Below are 18,421 nucleotides of genomic sequence, written 5' to 3' on the forward strand. Positions count from 1 at the left end.
ATGATCAGGATCGTTATCAGGCTTCTGCAGAGCTTGATGATGAGCTGATCATTGGAATCAGGTGTGTTGGAAGAGGAAAACATCTAAAACATGCAGGATTGCGGCCCTCGAGGACCGGAGTTTGACACCCCTGACGTAGATGCAACCTATTGTTCATGTATGGAACAGAGTTTTCCAAGATTTCCAAATTACTTAATAGAAATCTGTTGTCACTTTGACATGAACGACTCTTTTTTTTGTAATTTTTTGTTTGAAAGGCCAAATTAAATTGACTATGCTACATTGTTAAAAAGCAAAGAAAGGGAACATTTGTCATGGGGGTAACTACTTTTCATAGGCACTGTAAATATATATGCATGAATACTGTCATGCATATACATGTGCGTATATGCATGCATATATGTACACATGCATGAAAGTATGTGTGCAGGAGAAGTATTCAGTTTTGGCACAGATGGCTTCTCATTGCTTAGCAACATGCTAATCTAACAAAGTGGACATTTTAAACATAATACTTGCTGAACATCATCTCTTAGCGTTTTATTTATTACAAAGTGCCTCATTTTGTAATGAACTGAAATTGGGTTTCAGTCACTTTCTCAGCTCGACTTCCACCTCTTATCTCAACCGACTGCTGCTCTTATACTCATTGCACAATAGCACATTGTCCTGTTAAAACTACTGCCCCAGAGTTGGTGTAAATGTCTGCTCAGTAACTCTCGCTATGTCGTCGGTCTAACCAGTCGAGTCGGTTGCCGGCAGCCTGTAAAAGCTACCCGGTGTCATTAATGAGTGAAATAAGAAAGGAAGGAATTCTGTCTGGTTTAGGAGTCAGATTGAGACTATAGGCCCGGGTTACTCTCTCTCTGACTGTGTCGGCGCTCAGACCCTAAAATCCCTGCTGACTGGATGTCTGGTGGAGAGGGTGCAGACAGCCGACACTAATCCGGTCTCTCAAACACACAGAAACATGCACGCACAGTGGTGACACACACACACACACACACGCGCACACACACACACACAGGCTCTGCAACACACATGCACACTGAAAACACTGTTTGATCTCTATGCAGGCAATTTATCATGTGATGTTGGGGGTTGATACACTGCATGCAATGGTGTCAGCGGTTTGATTATGGTAGATTTTTGAGCTGTTTTTCATTTGAGTGAGTGAGTTGATGGTGCTTTAAGGAGTCTGATCGCTGATTAAAGTGACAGTTCTCGCTCTAAATTGGATTAATGGCAGATTGTTCGACCCAAAGGAAACATCCACATATATTAAAATGTTGTGTGGAGACTTGCAAGAGCGGATAGCGACGACCGAGTGCACGTTTTATCCATTTTGCTGATATGAAATGATATTTTATTTACTATTTGTGTAGCATCTTCAAAATGCAGAGCCAAAAATAAATAAAAAATCAGTGCATATTTATGCAACAACAAAAAAAATTGCATGTGTTGTTGCTGCATTCATGAGAGCAGGATTCATTTCTGATGCTCATGTGATAGAGGCTCATCGGATGCACAAACACACACGTTTGTGGGGGCTTCAGACAGACATCCAGCCAGGCAGACAGGCAGGCAGACAGACAGACAGACAGAGAGTGGATGCTGCTGCTGCTGCTGCTGCTGCTGCTGCTCTGGTAACCCCTCACCTAGATCATCCTTTTGTGCACGGCGCGCTGCGGGCTGATATCTCTGCGCTCTGCCCAGCTGTCACCCCCGGCATTGGTCCACCAAGCAGACACACGTAGGCGCGTATCCGACCGACCGACCAACCCCCTTTTTCCTCCGGCAGACTGATCAGGAGCCGGCGAGCGGCGGGACAAGCCAAGGCAAGCGACGGACCCCGCTGCTGCAGCTCGGACCGGGAAGGAGGTTTTGCTTTCCAGCCGACGGAGTGAGTACGAAAAAAATACGCCGTTTATGCGATCCGGAAACGCGTTTGTGTTGCAGAAAACACCGCGAAAAAAAAGGTTGTTTTTCTTTGAGCGGTGTGAGCTTGGAGGAGGGAGGGAGGGAGGGGGGTGTTTCTCCGGATCTCAATCTGCGTTGCCGGGTGGAGATCAGTGATGTAGCCGAGGGATGATAAACCGAGAGTTTCCTAAAACGCGTATTAGCCGCAGCTATAAGACACATCGGTTTTGTATTTTATTTGTGAAAACTGCTTCATTTCCAGCTCCTAGCATCGTGTGCATCAAACTGCAGCAGCCCACATACGAGGACTGAAGGATTTTACCGCCTTGTATTAAAATGCGCGTTTTTACGCATCTAAAATAGGAGCTAAACTGCATTTATCTGACGTTATTTATGACACTTTCTCGTCGCTGTTGTGCATTTTAACAGCGCCGTTTGCCACACGCTGCGGCTTCACGCTTATATCCGTCTCTGCACCGTGCGTCTTATGCGGAATTTGGCTTTTTCGATGCGCTTTTACGCTACTTTGTATTAAACGGAAGGTTATTTTCAGCTGTATTCCCTCGTCCAGCTCAGTCCCTCCCGGCGAAACTCGTGTCCGAACACGTTGTCAGAAAGGGGGTGTGTACCGGAGAAACCAGAGCGCAGCCAATCAGCGGCCGCGTCCCGCCCACACGGTGCCGCTTGTTTACTACTGAAGCTCGGCGCTGATTGGCGGAAAGGTGGGGAAAATCGGGCTTTGCGCTGCGTTTGGGTGCGCGGAAAGGGAATGGGAGAGTGGAGCTTTTATAGTCGAAAATAGCGTTAGGAGCACGTTTCATGGAGTAAACAACTTCCACGCCTGTATGAAAATCTTTAATAATAATAATTGCAAAGTCCTCTTATCCACAGCATTTTTTTTTGACACAGCAGTACAATAAACAATATGTTATTCAATATAAAACAGTATAAATAGGATTTAAAGCACAGATGTGTTTAGGTACTGATTTATTGGACAGCAAAGTGCTGTGCTGTATGTTGTTAATAATATTCATCAACAGAAATATAGATGAAAATAAAATAAATGATAAAATTATTATTATTAATATTCATTTTTACTACCTAATGTGGTCATTTTTGATCAGTTTAATATTTTGTGATTGATTTTTTTTTTTTTTAAATAATGAAAATGTTGCTGATTTCATCTTAACGCAGTCTAAGAGCAAAACATTACAACATTAATCTGAAAATATGAAACAAGTTCACTTAAGCTGCTGTTTTTGATCTGTGTTATATTTTAAAAAATGAAATAGTTAAAAACAGGCTGCAAGGTGGTGCAGTTGGTAGCACTGTTGCCTCACAGCAAGAAGGTCGGGGTGGGGGCACCGGAATCTTTCTGTGTGGAGTTTACATGTTCTCTCTCCTCCCACAAAGTCCAAAAACATGTTGAGGTTAACTGGTGATTCTAAATTGTACGTAGGTGTGAATGTGAGTGTGCTTGGTTGTCTGTCTCTAAGTGTAGCCCTGTGATAGACTGGTGACCTGTCCAGGGTGTCCCCTGCCTTCACCCTGAGTCAGCTGGGATAGACTCCAGCCCCCCACGACCCTAATGAGGATTAAGCGGTGTATAGAAAATGGATGGATAGTTAAAAACATAATAATAACATCTCCTGCAAATTTCAGAGCCCTTATAGTTGCCATGGTCTGATTAATCTATTAGAAGTATTTGAGAAGTAATTTTATGTTGATAGGCTAATTGAAAAATCAGTGAACTGTCTCTGAGCTGTGGTGCATTTTATTTATTTATAATTAATATGTTTAATCTGCCATATCCGTCCAAATATGCCTTTATTGTGATGAACATTACTTTATAGCACTTAAGCTACTATTTTTGAACTGTTTACCTTTCTTTTTTTTCTAAATAATGATGAAAAATGTCCCTCACAGTATTCCTGTGTCCTGATAGTTGCTTATTTGGGCCTGTAAACAGTGTAAAACCTGCAAATAATCATCTGATAACCTAAAATAGAAAAAAATAAACGTTGAACATGATTAATCTGTAGTCAGAATTTGAGGCGTAACGTTCTAGCTATTGAGTAATTCATAGAGTAACCGCTTCCTATCTGTAGTGCATTCAATTATTCTTATTATTGTTTTTTTTTAATCTGTGTAATAGTTTTTCAATCAATTAGTTTAAAGAAAGATATGAAAAATATCCCTCACAATTTTGGAGAGACCTTGTAGTTGCTTATTTTGTTCTGAAAACACTGTAAATATAAAGATTATTTATCTATGAACATTTTGAGGAGTCATTTTCTGTTGATCATTTTATTGTTAGTTTTCTTTTTCTCTTTAATGTTTTGTGAACGTAGAAAATTCCTGTCATTGCGTAAGGCAGCCTGAAAATTCCATAATACCCAGCAGAGAAACACAACAAATCACTCCAACATCCCATCAGGATTATTCCTACGTGCAGTGAACGCAGCATTGGCCCCATTTTACCTCTGTGGGCGACAGGCCACAGTGAATGTACCCGAACGTCAGATTATGTCTGTGCAACGCGTTATCAGTCACGTACTTCACCAGAGAAGACAACAAAACTTAGGCGAGATTTCGGCGCGGCCTCCGTCTATGCAAATCCGTTCAAGCCTCTGTTTCCCTTCAAATTCCTGCAATAATTTTCAAATCTCCCGTGGTGCTGCTGCTCTGCACTGTCAGGCAGAGAGATGCAAGATGGAATGACTGTTTGCCAACAGTCACTTGTCTGCAAAGCTGCCGTCTGTTCAGATCAACATATTTATTCACCAGAGAAGGCACAATATTTATTATTTGATGGCACGGCTCATTAGGAGCAAATTCTCCTGAGGCGAAAATAACGACGGGCCTTCATCGCTGAGTGTTTTCAAGAAGGAAGCTGTGCAGATACTACAGTAAACGTTACCTCTGGAGGAATTTTTTAAGAATATTAGGTGATATAAAGCGACAGTTTAAAGGGGCACGGAACCAAAGTGCAGCACTAAATACTTTAACAGGCAGTTTTAGGGATCCTGCAGTACTGTGGGAACACTGTAATGAAATATTTTCAAACCTCATGTCGTCTTGTCTGCAGGGGAGTGTGACACTGTGCTGAGTCCCTTCACTGTGTGCAGCAGCACCATGGCAGCTATGGGACCCGAGGACAGAGCTGGAGTCGGGCCAGGCGGGACGGCAGGCTGCCCGACGGGACAACAGGCCTCGACAACCACGCACAACAGCAACCGGCCCGACGTGCAGCAGACTCTGGTGAGGGGCGACGTTCCCATTCAGGCTCACTGAGACGACTGAATCGCTTTCTTAGTAGATTTTATCTATTCTCTAACAGTTACTGCTTACTCCTGATTTCAGCGTCTCCAATCCAGGTTTGCAGGGTAGTACTGGTGCGTTTTCATGAGAAGAACATTACAGTAAAGCAAAAAGGCCACACACACCCCCACCCCAAGTTCAAACCCTTACCGAGAAAAACAAAGCACTCCCACAAACGGGATCATTGTTTCTTTCCCCTGTGTCAGACTCAGCGTGCTGCCCGGTCAGAGGCTGGCAGCCGCTCGCTTTTCATACTGTTTCTCTGGCAGATTGCGCTGTCTGCAGGCAGGACGCCACAGATGGACAGGAAATATTCTCTTAACTGCTTTATTCGCAGCAGCGGCGAGGCTCGGTTGCAGGGTATCAAAGACTCGTGTAAACAGCTTAACCCAAATAAGGCCTGAACGGAGTGTGTGTGTCCGCTGATTTACTGAGTGGAAGGTTGATGCTGAAGTGAAGCAGAGCGAGACGCTAAGCTGACAACTTCTCCAGACTAGGAGCTCATTATGTCATTACGTCTCTCCCAAGGTGTACGCTCAGAGCTGCGTCCACGCTGAGAAAGCCTTCGGAGAGAGTCACAAGAGCAGGACGTCCGGCTGGAGCAACATGGCCGCTCCGCTGCAAAACGTGGGACCCACGATGCACCTGGGCAGCGTGTCGGCGACCGGAGAGGCTCCGTACAGGTGAGGGGAGGTGCAGGTAGAAGCGCAGCAATGCTGTCTAACCGGAGTCTGACGACATTTCTTTATGTTGCCCCCAGTTTTCGCAGCCCAGAGTCCGTGGAGATGGACGAGATCATGGCAGCAATGGTTCTGACCAGTCTGTCCTGCAATCCAGTGGTCCAGAGCCCCCCACAGACAGATCCAGGACCAGGTCTGTCCGCTCAGCCTCACATACGGCATCATTTACAAAGAGCTTATAACTGAGCCCTTTATGGTGGTTAATAATGCTTTGGAGATCATTCAAAATAACATTAAAAGTAAATTTTTGGGTTGCCAGGTTGTGCAAAACTCTACGGGTGGGTTGTTATCTTTTCTGTTTCATAATAAAGCAGTTTAGTATGTTAGTATTTTATAAATTAATCGGGTAATTTCAAGAGAATGTAATAATGTAAGTTGCAAACCTTAGCATTTAAGCTAATGGGATTATTTTGATTTATTTTTTTTAGATAATATTGTAGGTTGTTCAGCATAACATTTAAGCTTGTCAGGTTATTTTATTTTTTATGTAATATTGTAGATTCTTAAAAATAGCATTGAAGCTAGTCAGGTTGTTTTGTTTTGGTACATAATATTGTAGGTTCTTAGCTATAGCATTCAAGCTAGTTGGGTGATTTATTTTTTTATATAATATTGTAGGTTCCTAAACATAACATTTAAGCCAGTCAAGTTATTTTGTTTTTTTAAGATGATGTTGTAGGTTGTTTACCTTTGCATTTAAGCTAGCTGGGTTATGTAGTTTTTTATATTGTAGTTTCTTAAAAATAGCTTTTCCGCTAGTTCGGTTTAATTTAGTGTTGTATGTAGTATTGTAGGTTGTTAAATATAACATTTAAGCTAGCTGGGTTATGTAGTTTTTTTTATATTGTAGTTTCTTAAAAATAACTTTTGAGCTAGTTAGTTATTTAGTTTTTGTATGTAATATTGTAGGTTGTTAAACATAGCATTTAAGCTAGTTGGGTGATTTTATTTATTCATATAATATTATAGCTTCTTAAACATAATATTTAAGGGAGTTGGGTTATTTTATTTTTTAAATAATATTGTCGGTTCCTAAAAAATAACTTGTAATATAATATTTATAATTTGGATTATTAAACTATATGAATGCTAAAATTTTGTATAACAGTAGCACAAGAAGAAAACCGTCAGTGTCCATCAAGTACACAGCAATGCTTGAGTAAAGTTTATTATCATTAGCAAGAATTAGTCATAATGAGCTGCTGGTCGCATCAGACTGAATGAGAAACTTCTTTCTTGTCAAAAAAACGTACACAGCTGAACTTTAAGACAAGAATTGCATTATTTACTGTACAAGAAACTGGCTGCACTTAAGCCATGTGATCTGTTCTGCTATCTAAAGCTCAGAACTTGAATTCACTTCTTTATTTACCATCATTGATAACTGCTGTATTCCCAAGTCTATCCTTTGATAGGAGTTTACTTTCCCTAATTACTAACCTCGACAAAAGTAAACACGTTTGCCCCAGTGAAAACTCGATTTGCTGCTATTTTTAATTTTTTTTTTTGGCAAAGCGATAAACAAAATGTCAGTAAACAGGGAATAGAGCAAAGAGGGAGTTGATGCCGAAATTAAATATCTCAGATAATAGATGCACGAAACCACATTGGCACCAACGAGGAACACCTGCCGTTCTCTGTAGGACGGGCAGCACAAAGTCACTACTGTCCTCCCTGAAAAGGAACAAAGAATATTTGTCATCTAGACCATAAGGTATACTTGTGTTTTTTTACAGACTGTGCAGAATTGAGCCCTGCATTAATAACCGTGCCGTATCCTCCTCCAGCTGCCTCGTCGTCCTCGGCTGACATGGAGTGCGGCGGCGGCGAGCTCTCCGACAGCGGCAGCAGCGGCTACTGGAGCTGGGACCACGGCAACGGGAGCCCCGCCCCCTCGCCGTCCGTCACCGAGATGGACAGCAGCCCCGACGAAGGCCTGCACATGGAGCTGGAGCAGGGAGAGGAGCTTACTGCCAAAAAGCCACGGGTACATACACAGCTGTAAATCAAAAGACTGAAGTGGTGACGCTGCTGCACCGTACGGTGGAAGTGTAATATTAAAGACTCTGTGTTTCTTTTTGTTTTCTTTCCCTTCTCCTCTCTCCTCCACTTGACCTCTGTTGTGTTTTTTTTTTCCCTCCCAGAGCTCGTTCAGAGGTGTGTACAAATGTCTGTGGCCCAGTTGTGGCAAAGTGCTCACGTCTTCGGTGGGAATAAAGAGACACATCCGAGTGCTGCATCTGGGGTGAGCTGACGTCTTGAATGCTTTCATTTGCATGTATAATCAGTTTTGTTCTTATTAGGGATGAGAAACACCGGCACCGACATGCTAAAGTGCTTGTTTTGATGAACTGGGGACTGCGAGAAAATTATTGGGATGGGGAGGGGTGTTTTCTGTTTTAATTAACCCGCTGAACTCCAGGCAGTTTCTGCACATGTCCATCATCACTGTGGGCTCATTTCTGGATAAAGTCCTGCACCTTTATGGAAACAGCACAACCATGTCTAGAAGTAGAGAGAGCTCCAAAATGTGCAGTATAACAAAGCTGCAATGCCATAAATCATTTAAAAAAAAAAAAACTAAATATGATTTTCTATGATTATTGCTTTTAAAAAACTTGGAATCAGCATATAAAACATTTTTCCTCAGTTGTAACCAATTTTGGGAAAAGAATAGTGACTGTATATATTATAGATATTTTTCATTTTCATACTTTTCTCCTATCTGCTCTGTGTTAACACTGCCTGCAGTTAAACCCAAGAAGTACCAGTATTTTTGTCACGTGACCAGTTGTGGCAGCTGAGTCACACATGGCTTCTAGGAGTGCACAATTTTTTGTTTATTACAGAATCTGGTGCAAACTGTTTGTTTTCTAACATGACGGGTAGGATAAAGTGGTTTTATCGAAATACCACAATTTTCAGGTTAAGTTTTCCCACCAAACAGCAAGTTACACATGAGCAGTTCAGCTGGAAAATGTATTTTTATTTCTGTTTTTACAGTTTTAATAAATAGTGTCATTTTGGCATTTTCTGAGGTTCTCCCGTCTTTACTACACATTTTCATACAGTCCCTTACTTTGACAAGCATTTTCCATAAAACTCTTCTTTTAATTAATAAGGAAAAAAATATATATATAAATAATAAATGTCCAATCACGAGCAGTAAGAGTACTAACAAAACACATTGGTGAGTGTTTCTATCTAAATCTGGAAGTATGTGTTTACAGTAATCAACTAATCAACAAAACTCTAACACCAATGCAAGTATTTAGCTTCAATACTCAACAGTACTGCTCAGTACCTGCAAGATTCTCATGTCGTATCCACCACAGCATGCAGTTTTAATGGTGCACTAAAAATAAGGAAGGTGACGTGATTTAATAAGGCGAATGGGTAAATTTTATCACTGGCAGCCTCAGGTATGTGCTGAGGTACCACAGTCTAGATTTTTGGGATTGCGTGTGCACTGTTTGCCCACTCATCCATTGTAGTCTGAGCTGGAGTGGAAACCAGACAGTTTAGCCCTTTAGAACATTTCTCAGCTGCAAAACAACATTAAAAAAACAGGAGGGGAATAAAAATTTCAGGTTGTGGAAGAGCTCTGACTTGGTTTGGGGGACGTGAGAGTTTCTATCTGGGCCGCAGTGAGTGCTGCTTTCAATCACGCTGGAAACTCACTGTTTTCCTGTTTGTGTCCGCTCTGCCCAAACACGCAGCAGTGGGTCGGATCAATCCCAGAGAGAGGAGGACTTCTACTACACCAAGATCTCCTGTGAGACGGTGGATGCCAGCTCCGGTCCAGCTCCTGCCCAGCAGGCTCTGGGCCCGGCCCCGTCCTCTCATCTCAGCTGGGCCTCCTGCGGTTCTCCTCCAGGCTCAGAGCTGCAGATCCCTCCAGCTCACAGGCCCAGGTCCAACTCCAGCTCCGGGCCAGGACCGAGCAGGCCCAGTCCGCTCAGCCAGTCGGCCCCCAGCAGCTTCTGGCAGATCCACTCAGAGCATCTCTATCAGGTGGGTGCTGCAGCGTTGCTCTCAGTCTAGCAAAACAAAACATTAACGTCTAATATGGTTTGATTCTCAGTAAAATCCTCTCGACTGATCTGAATCATTTGGAGTCACATTCATTTGTATGGCTCATGTAAAAACAGAAAGACAAGAGCGGTGCTGTGCAGTTAAAATATCAGACCGTACAACACAACAAATCACAGTAAAAGACAAATAAAAGAAGGCAGTAAAGTAATATGAATAAAAGATGAGGTCTCTACTTGTATTGAATGCCAGTAACAGTTAGAGGTGGGTCTTTAGCATGACTTGAAAGTTTCTGAACTGATTTTTGTATAATGATACAAGAATTCTGCTGTGTAAGGTGGTGCCAACTCATTAAAAGCATTTAAAAGCAAACTCCTATAATCAAACCTGAAATGGAGAGTGGAAGGATGACAATAGTGGTGTTAGTCTTCAGTCTGGAGATCACATAATCCTAAAATATATGTCAAAGTGTTTGAAAAGACAGTCCTGCATGAAATGTGTATCGCTGCATATTGTGTTTTTTTGTGTTTTTTTTTTTAAGTTTTGTGTACAAATAGGACGTATTTTTGGAAACAGATTAAGATGAGAAGATCTCACCTCTCAAATGTAAACACTAGCTTAACTTAGCATAAAGACTAGAAATAGTAGTTCTCTACATAAAAAAGTATGAAAACACAGAATGCTCTTTCGCTGGAGTTCTTGTACACAATAAGAAGAGTATATGATAAAATATTAATTGGTGTGATTTAGAGGTAGTGTAGATGATTTGTGAAGTTCTGGCAGAGCCAAGCTAGCTATTTCCCCTGTTTTCAGGCTTTATGCTAAGCTAAGCTAACAGTTGCTGATGGTGGCTTGATTTTTACAGGAAGACAGGAGATCTGTATGTAACTTTTCACAATGAACTAAATAGATGCATTTCCAAAAAATTCAAAATAATATTTAAAACAGTCTTGATGAAATATTCTCAAATTTAAACGGTAGCTTAGCTTAGCATTAAAAATGGAGACAGGAAAACAAGCCTAGAGCAGGGGTCGGCAACCTTAAACACTCAAAGAGCCATTTCCCATGGAAAAGAAAACACCGGGAGCCACAAAACCCTTTTGACATCTAAAATAGAGATAACATGTCTTGTTTTTACCGTTATACTATATATAAAAGAAACTATAGTGTGTTGCATTTATGAAATTAATGAACTGCTACAGAGAAAACAAAATTTTATTTCTGCAACAAAAACATTTTGAACTCCAAAAAAAGAAAAAAGACGCTGGGATGAAGGTTATTTTCAAATAAAATACTCAATGTCTGTTTGAGTCCTCCTTCATGTATGAAATAAAAAGCCGATCTTAAATTACCCACCTGTGGCAAAGTAAAAATGGCATCCGGTTGTCCTGCTGACTGCAGCTGAGACTGCTGCCCAGACTCCTGACCGCCTGTGAGTCATCAAGTTGGCAACACTGCACGTGCTGCCGGTGTCGCACGTCGGCAGTTGTGACGCAAATTTTGAACGACAAACAAATTAAACACGTTTTATTTTAATGTTACAAGTAAACAAAAAATCTTCAAATTTAGAAATACATTTTAAAAACTAACGAACTAAAATAAAATACATTTATTTAACACTAAAATACTCATTATTTATTTTCTAAAGCCACAAGGAGCTGCAGCGGAGGTATGAAAGGGCCACATGCGGCTCCGGAGCCGCGGGTTGCCGACCCCTGACCTAGAGGGTCACTGGTCCCAGCTAAGAAACAGTCCCTCAGATAGAAAGTAGAAAACCACAATGTGTTATTCACTGGAGTCCTCTGCACTATAAACAAGCAAAATATAACATTAGTACATTTATATGTGATGTTATGCTAAGCTAAGCTAAGCTAACTGGTTGCTTAATTTTTTTAACAGACACAAGTTTGGTATCGATCTTCTCCAAGAACTTTAAAAAAATGTGTCTCCAAAAATGTTAAAATATGATTTTAAGCAGTCTTGAGGGAATTTGAGAAAACTAGCAATAGAAATAGTTGTGATTATTTTCAAATATTGATCATTATATGGCTTATTTACACCAAATTTACAAATATTGTAATATCTTCCTTAAAATTTTCCATACTACTTAGATATGACATTGGCTTCTGCAGACCACCAGTATGTTTTTATCATTACTTTTCTGTGCCCCATGGCTGACCTGATGATCAGTAGTTAGGTGTGGGTGGCTCTAGTTGAGCTCAACTAGACGTAAAAGCTGGACTGGCACTCACCCATCTATAATATTTGAATTAGTCCGAATTAATTATTATTTTTTTAGTGTTTTCTGATTTTCTGTGTGCACGCTGTTCAAACGTGACAAGAAAATCCCTCTGAGAATTTGTCTAACTTCAGGGAATTTTCCAGATCATGTGGAGCTTTGGCACATGTGGAGCTTTTTAGTTATTCAATAAATGCTTGTTTACTTCCCAGAATTTGAGTTCTCTGCAAGACGCTGATGTTTTGGGGAATGAAATTGTTTGAGGGCAATGAAAGGAGACAGCACGGCCCTTGTTAGCATGAATTATTAAATGTTAGGCGTAGATTTTAGTGTGTGAGGACAAGAATTTACCTTCCAAACATCAAGTTTTCCCTCTTTCTCATGCAGGACTGAATATCAATGAGTTTCTGTTTTCCGTGGAAACAGGCTGTGCATGAAAACAGAAATGCAAGTATCTAGAATCTCCTTTCTGTGAAATGCCACAGCTCGGACATTAGCTTCATTTTACTGGAGTTCCTGCGCACGAGTGTCATGTTACTTGGTCATGGTGTTGTTTCAGAGGTCCTCCTCGCCCAGCGCCCCCGAGCAGATCCCCCCCTCCAAAGAGCCAATGAGCTACAACTTTGTTTATGCATCACAAAGCAGCACATTTCACTGGTGACCTGCATTTACCCTGTACTGCCGGGCCTGTAAATGGATGCTTTGTGACAGTGAGAGAGTAAGCTGTCGGCTTGCTCGCTCTCCCAGGCAGACTAGACTCTCAGCAGCCTGCAAAAGGCAGAAAATCGCTGCAAGAATTCTTCCAGCGCCGTCGTACAGCAGTTCGGACTCGATGTGCCCACATCATTGTCCGCTTTGGATTAATTCAATTTACAGTTTAAGATTAGAGTTTGTGCAAAAATGTTTGTAAATGGCATGCAGAAATTCTGTGGGTTGAATCGTGGGTCAGTGCTGCCGGTGATGCAGTGTGTGTGTTTCTGGGTGTCATGGCGGCTTCAAACGCCTGGCCGCAGTGTTAAACCCACACATTCAGGGTTTTTTTACTTATGGAGAAACAGTCACTGCTTGGATTAATGCAGTGGACACATCACTGTGTTTTCTTTCTGCAGATATTTTCTGTCCTCAGCATCTCCTTGTGTCCACACTGTGGGATGGGATGTTAGGAATGCTTTGTTCAGACAGTTTAGGGCTGCACAGGGAGCAGAAATAGGGCAGAGGGAGTGGGAGCAACTTCACAGGAAAACATTTCAAGTGTGGGATTTTTAGTTGTTTGTTACAGCGTTGCAATAAAAAGGCTCAGATTGATTGTTTTTGTTACGTTTCGGCAATTTAGCCGCTAGAAGGAGAACAAATTCTTGTATCAAGTGTAGGAATGTGAGTGCTGATAGTCATGCTTCTAGAGGCCAGTGTAAGTTGGCTTACAAAATAACATGTCGGTGGTTCCCATCACTTTTCATCTGATGAACCCCCACAGGCCTGTCACATGGATTCATGAACCCCTTCATCAACACCACCCCTCACGTCCAAATGTCTTTCATTTGAACTCATTTTAAATTGGATCCAATTTAACACTTAACTATTGAACAGTCAACGCTCAATTTGGATTTTTTTGTGAAATCCGATTTTTTGGGAGTTCGTTCACATTTCTAATTAAATGCAACTTGTATGTGATCTGTGTGTGAACTTCATACGACCCAGAAGTGTCCCGCATGCGTAGAATAGGACACGACGACGTCACACGCAGCGAGCATGCTTTACGAAAGCAAACACGGATGGTGGCGATGATGGCGGTGGCGCCGCAGCCGCCGATGGTTCCAACCACTTCCACCCAGTCGTAGCGCACCCCCGGAGTGGAAGTGGTCCCCCCAACCGCGCCGAATATTCTGATATTCATCACTAATTGGGCCTAAAAATCCAGAGACCAGAAAGTGCTGTTCGGACCAGCCCTACTAGTTATTATAACAACTATGAACAATAATTAACAACAAATTGCCCTTCCAGCATCAAGCCCTCCTTGTATCTCGACCTCCGTCTTGACAATCCGACCGCCTTGCTATCCGACATAAAAGAAGGTTTTATATTCAGTGTCGGATTATCGAGTCACGACTGTATTTATCTGTACTGCAGTTTATCTGTTAGCAATACTATAAGGAAGCTATTTCCACTATTGATTCACTTTTTCAGTGTTACTTCTCTGTTTTAAACATTAAAACACTCCTTTTGGCCGCCCATTTCAACTGCTTATCCGTTACTTTTAGTTAAGTGCCTCATTTCTGTTAATCAGGCAACAAAAAACAAGTTTGAAATCCATAAAGCAGCTTTAATATGAATATTACTTTAACACTGGATCAAGTGACTGCTGTATGTGTAATATAAGAGGTGCCATATGTGCTCTGCAGAGCATTTAGCGTCTGTCAGTCCATTGTTGGTTTTTCACCATGAGTCTTTGCTGTTTTGGTTCTAAGGTTATCTTGCAAACACAGCAAAGCTTTTAGCAGCTCCGGAGCCAATTATTAGATTCACTAGGTGGTCAGAAATATGACTCCACATGAACACTAATGTGGCTCCATGTCTGTGATAATGGCTCATTGCATGTTCCTGCTGCCCTCATGCATCCAAACAAACCTATGGAAATGCATTTTTATGTGAAACAGATTGTTGGCTTGCAGATATGATGAGTAATGTCTCGTGTTTCCTACTTCCTGCAGGCCTGTAGCCCTGTCCAGGTATCTGTGGCCCCCAGAAGCCCCGGCAGCCAGGGCTGGACCCCCTCCACCTCCGTCTCTGGACACACAAACCCTCCGGTGGGTCTTCTGCTCCATCGTGTCTGTCTTTATATTTGTCGACTTAAGGGTGATTTATACTAGAAACCATGCAGCGAAAACCTGGCTGTCACAGAGACATGATGTCATCTAAAATATTGAGAGCAACACATTTTCTCACACAGTCTGTCCAAGACAAGACACTTCTGATGGAGTATACTGCCCCCTACAGACCGTGTAGCCTCCATCTCTGCCACGGATCAATTCATTTATTTGTATAGCGCTTTTCATAGACACAAAAATACTTTAATTGTACAAAGAGCACCATCAACACGCAAAGCAATAAAAAATTCTATTATAAATGAAGGACACAGTGAAAATAAAGGGACTGTGGAGTTGCAGAAAACACTCATGAATTTCATAAACTTGCATTGAGGAAACTCCACATGCAGGAAAATGCAGAACAGTGAAGTTATCTCTGTCACGTACACTGATCACATTCTGCTTCTTCTGTTCCAGGCTGCTGCTGTATTTAATCTTTGTTGTTTTTTTTCCCCTCCTCAGATGGTGAAACCTCGCTGCCGGTCCGTCAGCGTCGGGGAACAGTGGCTCCAACAGAACAGGCTGCAGCCGATGAGCGCGTCGCCTTCCCGCAACCACTGCTCCTTCAGGTGAGGAAGGCCTGCTATGCACCAAACCAAATCTGCAGCCACATGTGCTGACGTTTATGGCTCATGTTAGTTTAGCACATTAACCTGCTGAAGTGCTTTGGCAGTAAATGCAGCTGAGGCTAAAGAGAATGTCCCAAACAACTCTGGAGACCTCCAGTTCAGTAGATTTCAGTCATTAATCAACCATAATTGAACAGATAGACATTTTTTTTGGCCTCTGGATTGATGCACCCTCCTTGAATAATCTTTTAAATTAAGCTTTTTGACTAAATCTGTATTAATTTGGCGCCACGCATAATAGAACTCCAATAATTAATTTAATAATCGATTAGCTGGGATGTGAAATCAGGTTCTCTATTAGAGCTATAATGAGTAAACATGTAGTTGTCAAGCATTACATTAGTTTGCAACTTATTTTAAGTTGATTAATCAGTTTTTTAAGAAAAAAAAAGTACAAATTCTCTGATTCAGACTTCTTATATGTCAGTACTTTCTGGTTTCTTTCCTCCTCTATGACAACAAACTGATATTTTGGGATTGTGGACAAAACATTTGAAGATGTTGTTTTGGGCTTTAGGGAACAAATACCTTCTTTCTTTTTTTTTTTTTCGAGGCTTCTTAAATGTCAATATTTCCTGGTTTCTTTACTCTTCTATGACAGCAAACTGAATATCTTTGGTTTGTAGACCAAACAACACATTTGAGGACGTCATCTTGGGTTTTGGGAAACAAACATCGTCATTTTTCACCATTTTCTGGAATTTTAAATATCAAACAACTAATCAATTGTTGCACTGAAGCTTTTTGCTTTGATTCCAGTCCAATATCTGTCTCCTCTTGGTTCTCATTTTCTTACCCACCTTGGTCATGCCTTAAAATCCACATTTCCAAGCCTTATTTTCAAGCAATTTCTTAAATCATCTCTGCGTTTTCATAAAGTCGGACCACATTGAGCGCGTCTCGCCTCACTTGTCATCCTCTCAATCTGCTCATTTTTGCAGAAAGGGTCGCGGGGAGGCCAAGAAGTGCCGCAAGGTTTACGGAGTGGAGCGTAAGGATCAGTGGTGCACCGCTTGCCGCTGGAAAAAAGCCTGCCAGCGCTTCCCCGACTAAAACCAGCTGAGAGCGAGAGAGCGTGAGAGACACAGACGGATGGATGAGTGGTAACAGAGACTTTTATCAAACAGAGAATATAAATCAGGGCCCGAGAGCCATCGAGAAAAACAAGTTCTTTTACATGTGTTTTTTTTTTTGTTTTTTTTTTAAACTTTCAACCTGTTTTGTTTCTTTCCTAAAGGAATGCAAATGGACTTTTCTGTATCTTTGTAACTTGATCCTGAAAACTGAAGTCTGCGATGGTGCTAACTGTTGACTGACTTTGACCATGTGATGTGCTAAGCCTCCAGTACTCTCCTACTTTATCCAAAGGTCATATTACTGCCCCTGTAGCTCCACTGTATTAGACTGCTACTTGGCTGTTTTCTTTATTCCAATCTTCTCTTCCGGTGGTTACACAGTGGTTATGATGTACATTATATTGTGTGCTTTGAGTTACGTACGAGTATTTTATACCTTTTTTTATCGTCTCGTTCGGCCCTCGTATCGGGCAGACTGTTTTATTTTTTATTTTCATGTTCTTTGGCACTTTGTTGGAATATAAACTCACAAGAATAAGCTACATTTGGTTTGACTCAACCAAGTTCCTTCCATGAAATGGATTTCCTTCCTGCCCATGTGTTGGCACACGACCAGTGTTAATGGTTTTTATCCGTGAAGCTATGGAGTCATGGCAATGGGACTAGCGTTAGGGGGAATGAGTTTGTAATAGCAATAAAAAAAGAGGAATTATATTGTCAAACACATTAAAAAAAAGCACTGAGAATTTGAGACGCTTTCTGTTGTTCTTCTGCATGACAGTCCACGGAAGAAATAGCAAACTATTTTATTGTGGTTTTCTCTCTACACACTTTTGTATGAAGACCAAAAACAATGGCATAATGTTCGAAATGTGGTCTGAAAATTACATCGTATTCACAAGATCCATTTTCTGTGTTGAGTTTGACAGAGAAACACACACATGCATGTGCACATTTACACCCTCTCTGCAGTCAGACGCACTCTCATATGCATAAATTATTACATTTAATCAAACACTAGTAAACACTTCAACACTATTAAGATTCAAAAATCATGGACGTGACCTGCGAGTTGGAGGAAAATATCTCAACGGCAAAAAAATTAGCATCTTTTTTTTTTTTTTTCTTTCCCCACCCAAGCAGAAAACATCTTTTTCGGTGTGATAATGAGCACAGCTGACATGCACAGTTCACTCCATCCCTCTGCTCTTAAACGGTACATTAAGATGGTGGATTCTAGGACCGATGCCATTAGACCTCCTTTTTCCAACGCACACCGAGTGACCCCGGCAGTTTTCAGCTTCATGCACTTTAGTGCAATTGGACTAAACTGACATGAAAAGCTTTGCCCCGGGCGGAGTAACGTTCGAGGACAGACTGGGGATTAGTTTCTTTTTACTCCTGAGATCTGCCATAGAAACACTTTAAATTATTGCTCCCTCATTTCCATAATTGCTGGTTAGTTAGGGACTGTAGGGAAATGATTTGACCATTTCACGCAGCATATTTGTACTAAATATTGTTTTTAGCTTTTAATTTTAACATCTGGAATCTAAATGTGGGACAAAGATATTCTGAACTTTCAGTCTGTCTGCATCCA

At 41.4% G+C, this 18,421-nt stretch overlaps 1 protein-coding gene across 2 annotated transcripts; it reads left to right on the top strand.

Annotated features, from left to right (window-relative positions):
* Nucleotides 1-1,693: 1,693 nt before the first annotated feature.
* On the top strand, nucleotides 1,694-17,572 carry znf395b (zinc finger protein 395b). Of its 2 annotated transcripts, none has more exons than XM_008289554.1 (10): nucleotides 1,694-1,903; nucleotides 5,009-5,181; nucleotides 5,770-5,924; nucleotides 6,002-6,114; nucleotides 7,769-7,968; nucleotides 8,126-8,226; nucleotides 9,701-9,995; nucleotides 14,961-15,056; nucleotides 15,579-15,685; nucleotides 16,687-17,572. In XM_008289554.1, exons 2-10 carry the CDS (start codon nucleotides 5,056-5,058, stop codon nucleotides 16,796-16,798), a joined length of 1,305 nt encoding a protein of 434 aa, XP_008287776.1. In that variant the 5' UTR covers nucleotides 1,694-1,903; nucleotides 5,009-5,055; the 3' UTR covers nucleotides 16,799-17,572. The 2 variants fall into 2 exon arrangements, with proteins under 2 accessions (XP_008287776.1, XP_008287777.1); XM_008289555.1 differs by having other exon boundaries at nucleotides 9,704-9,995.
* The last annotated feature ends 849 nt before the right edge of the window (nucleotides 17,573-18,421 follow it).

The sequence above is a fragment of the Stegastes partitus genome, unplaced genomic scaffold (genome assembly GCF_000690725.1).
Source record: "Stegastes partitus isolate 25-593 unplaced genomic scaffold, Stegastes_partitus-1.0.2 Scaffold621, whole genome shotgun sequence".
Classification (NCBI taxonomy): domain Eukaryota; kingdom Metazoa; phylum Chordata; class Actinopteri; family Pomacentridae; genus Stegastes; species Stegastes partitus.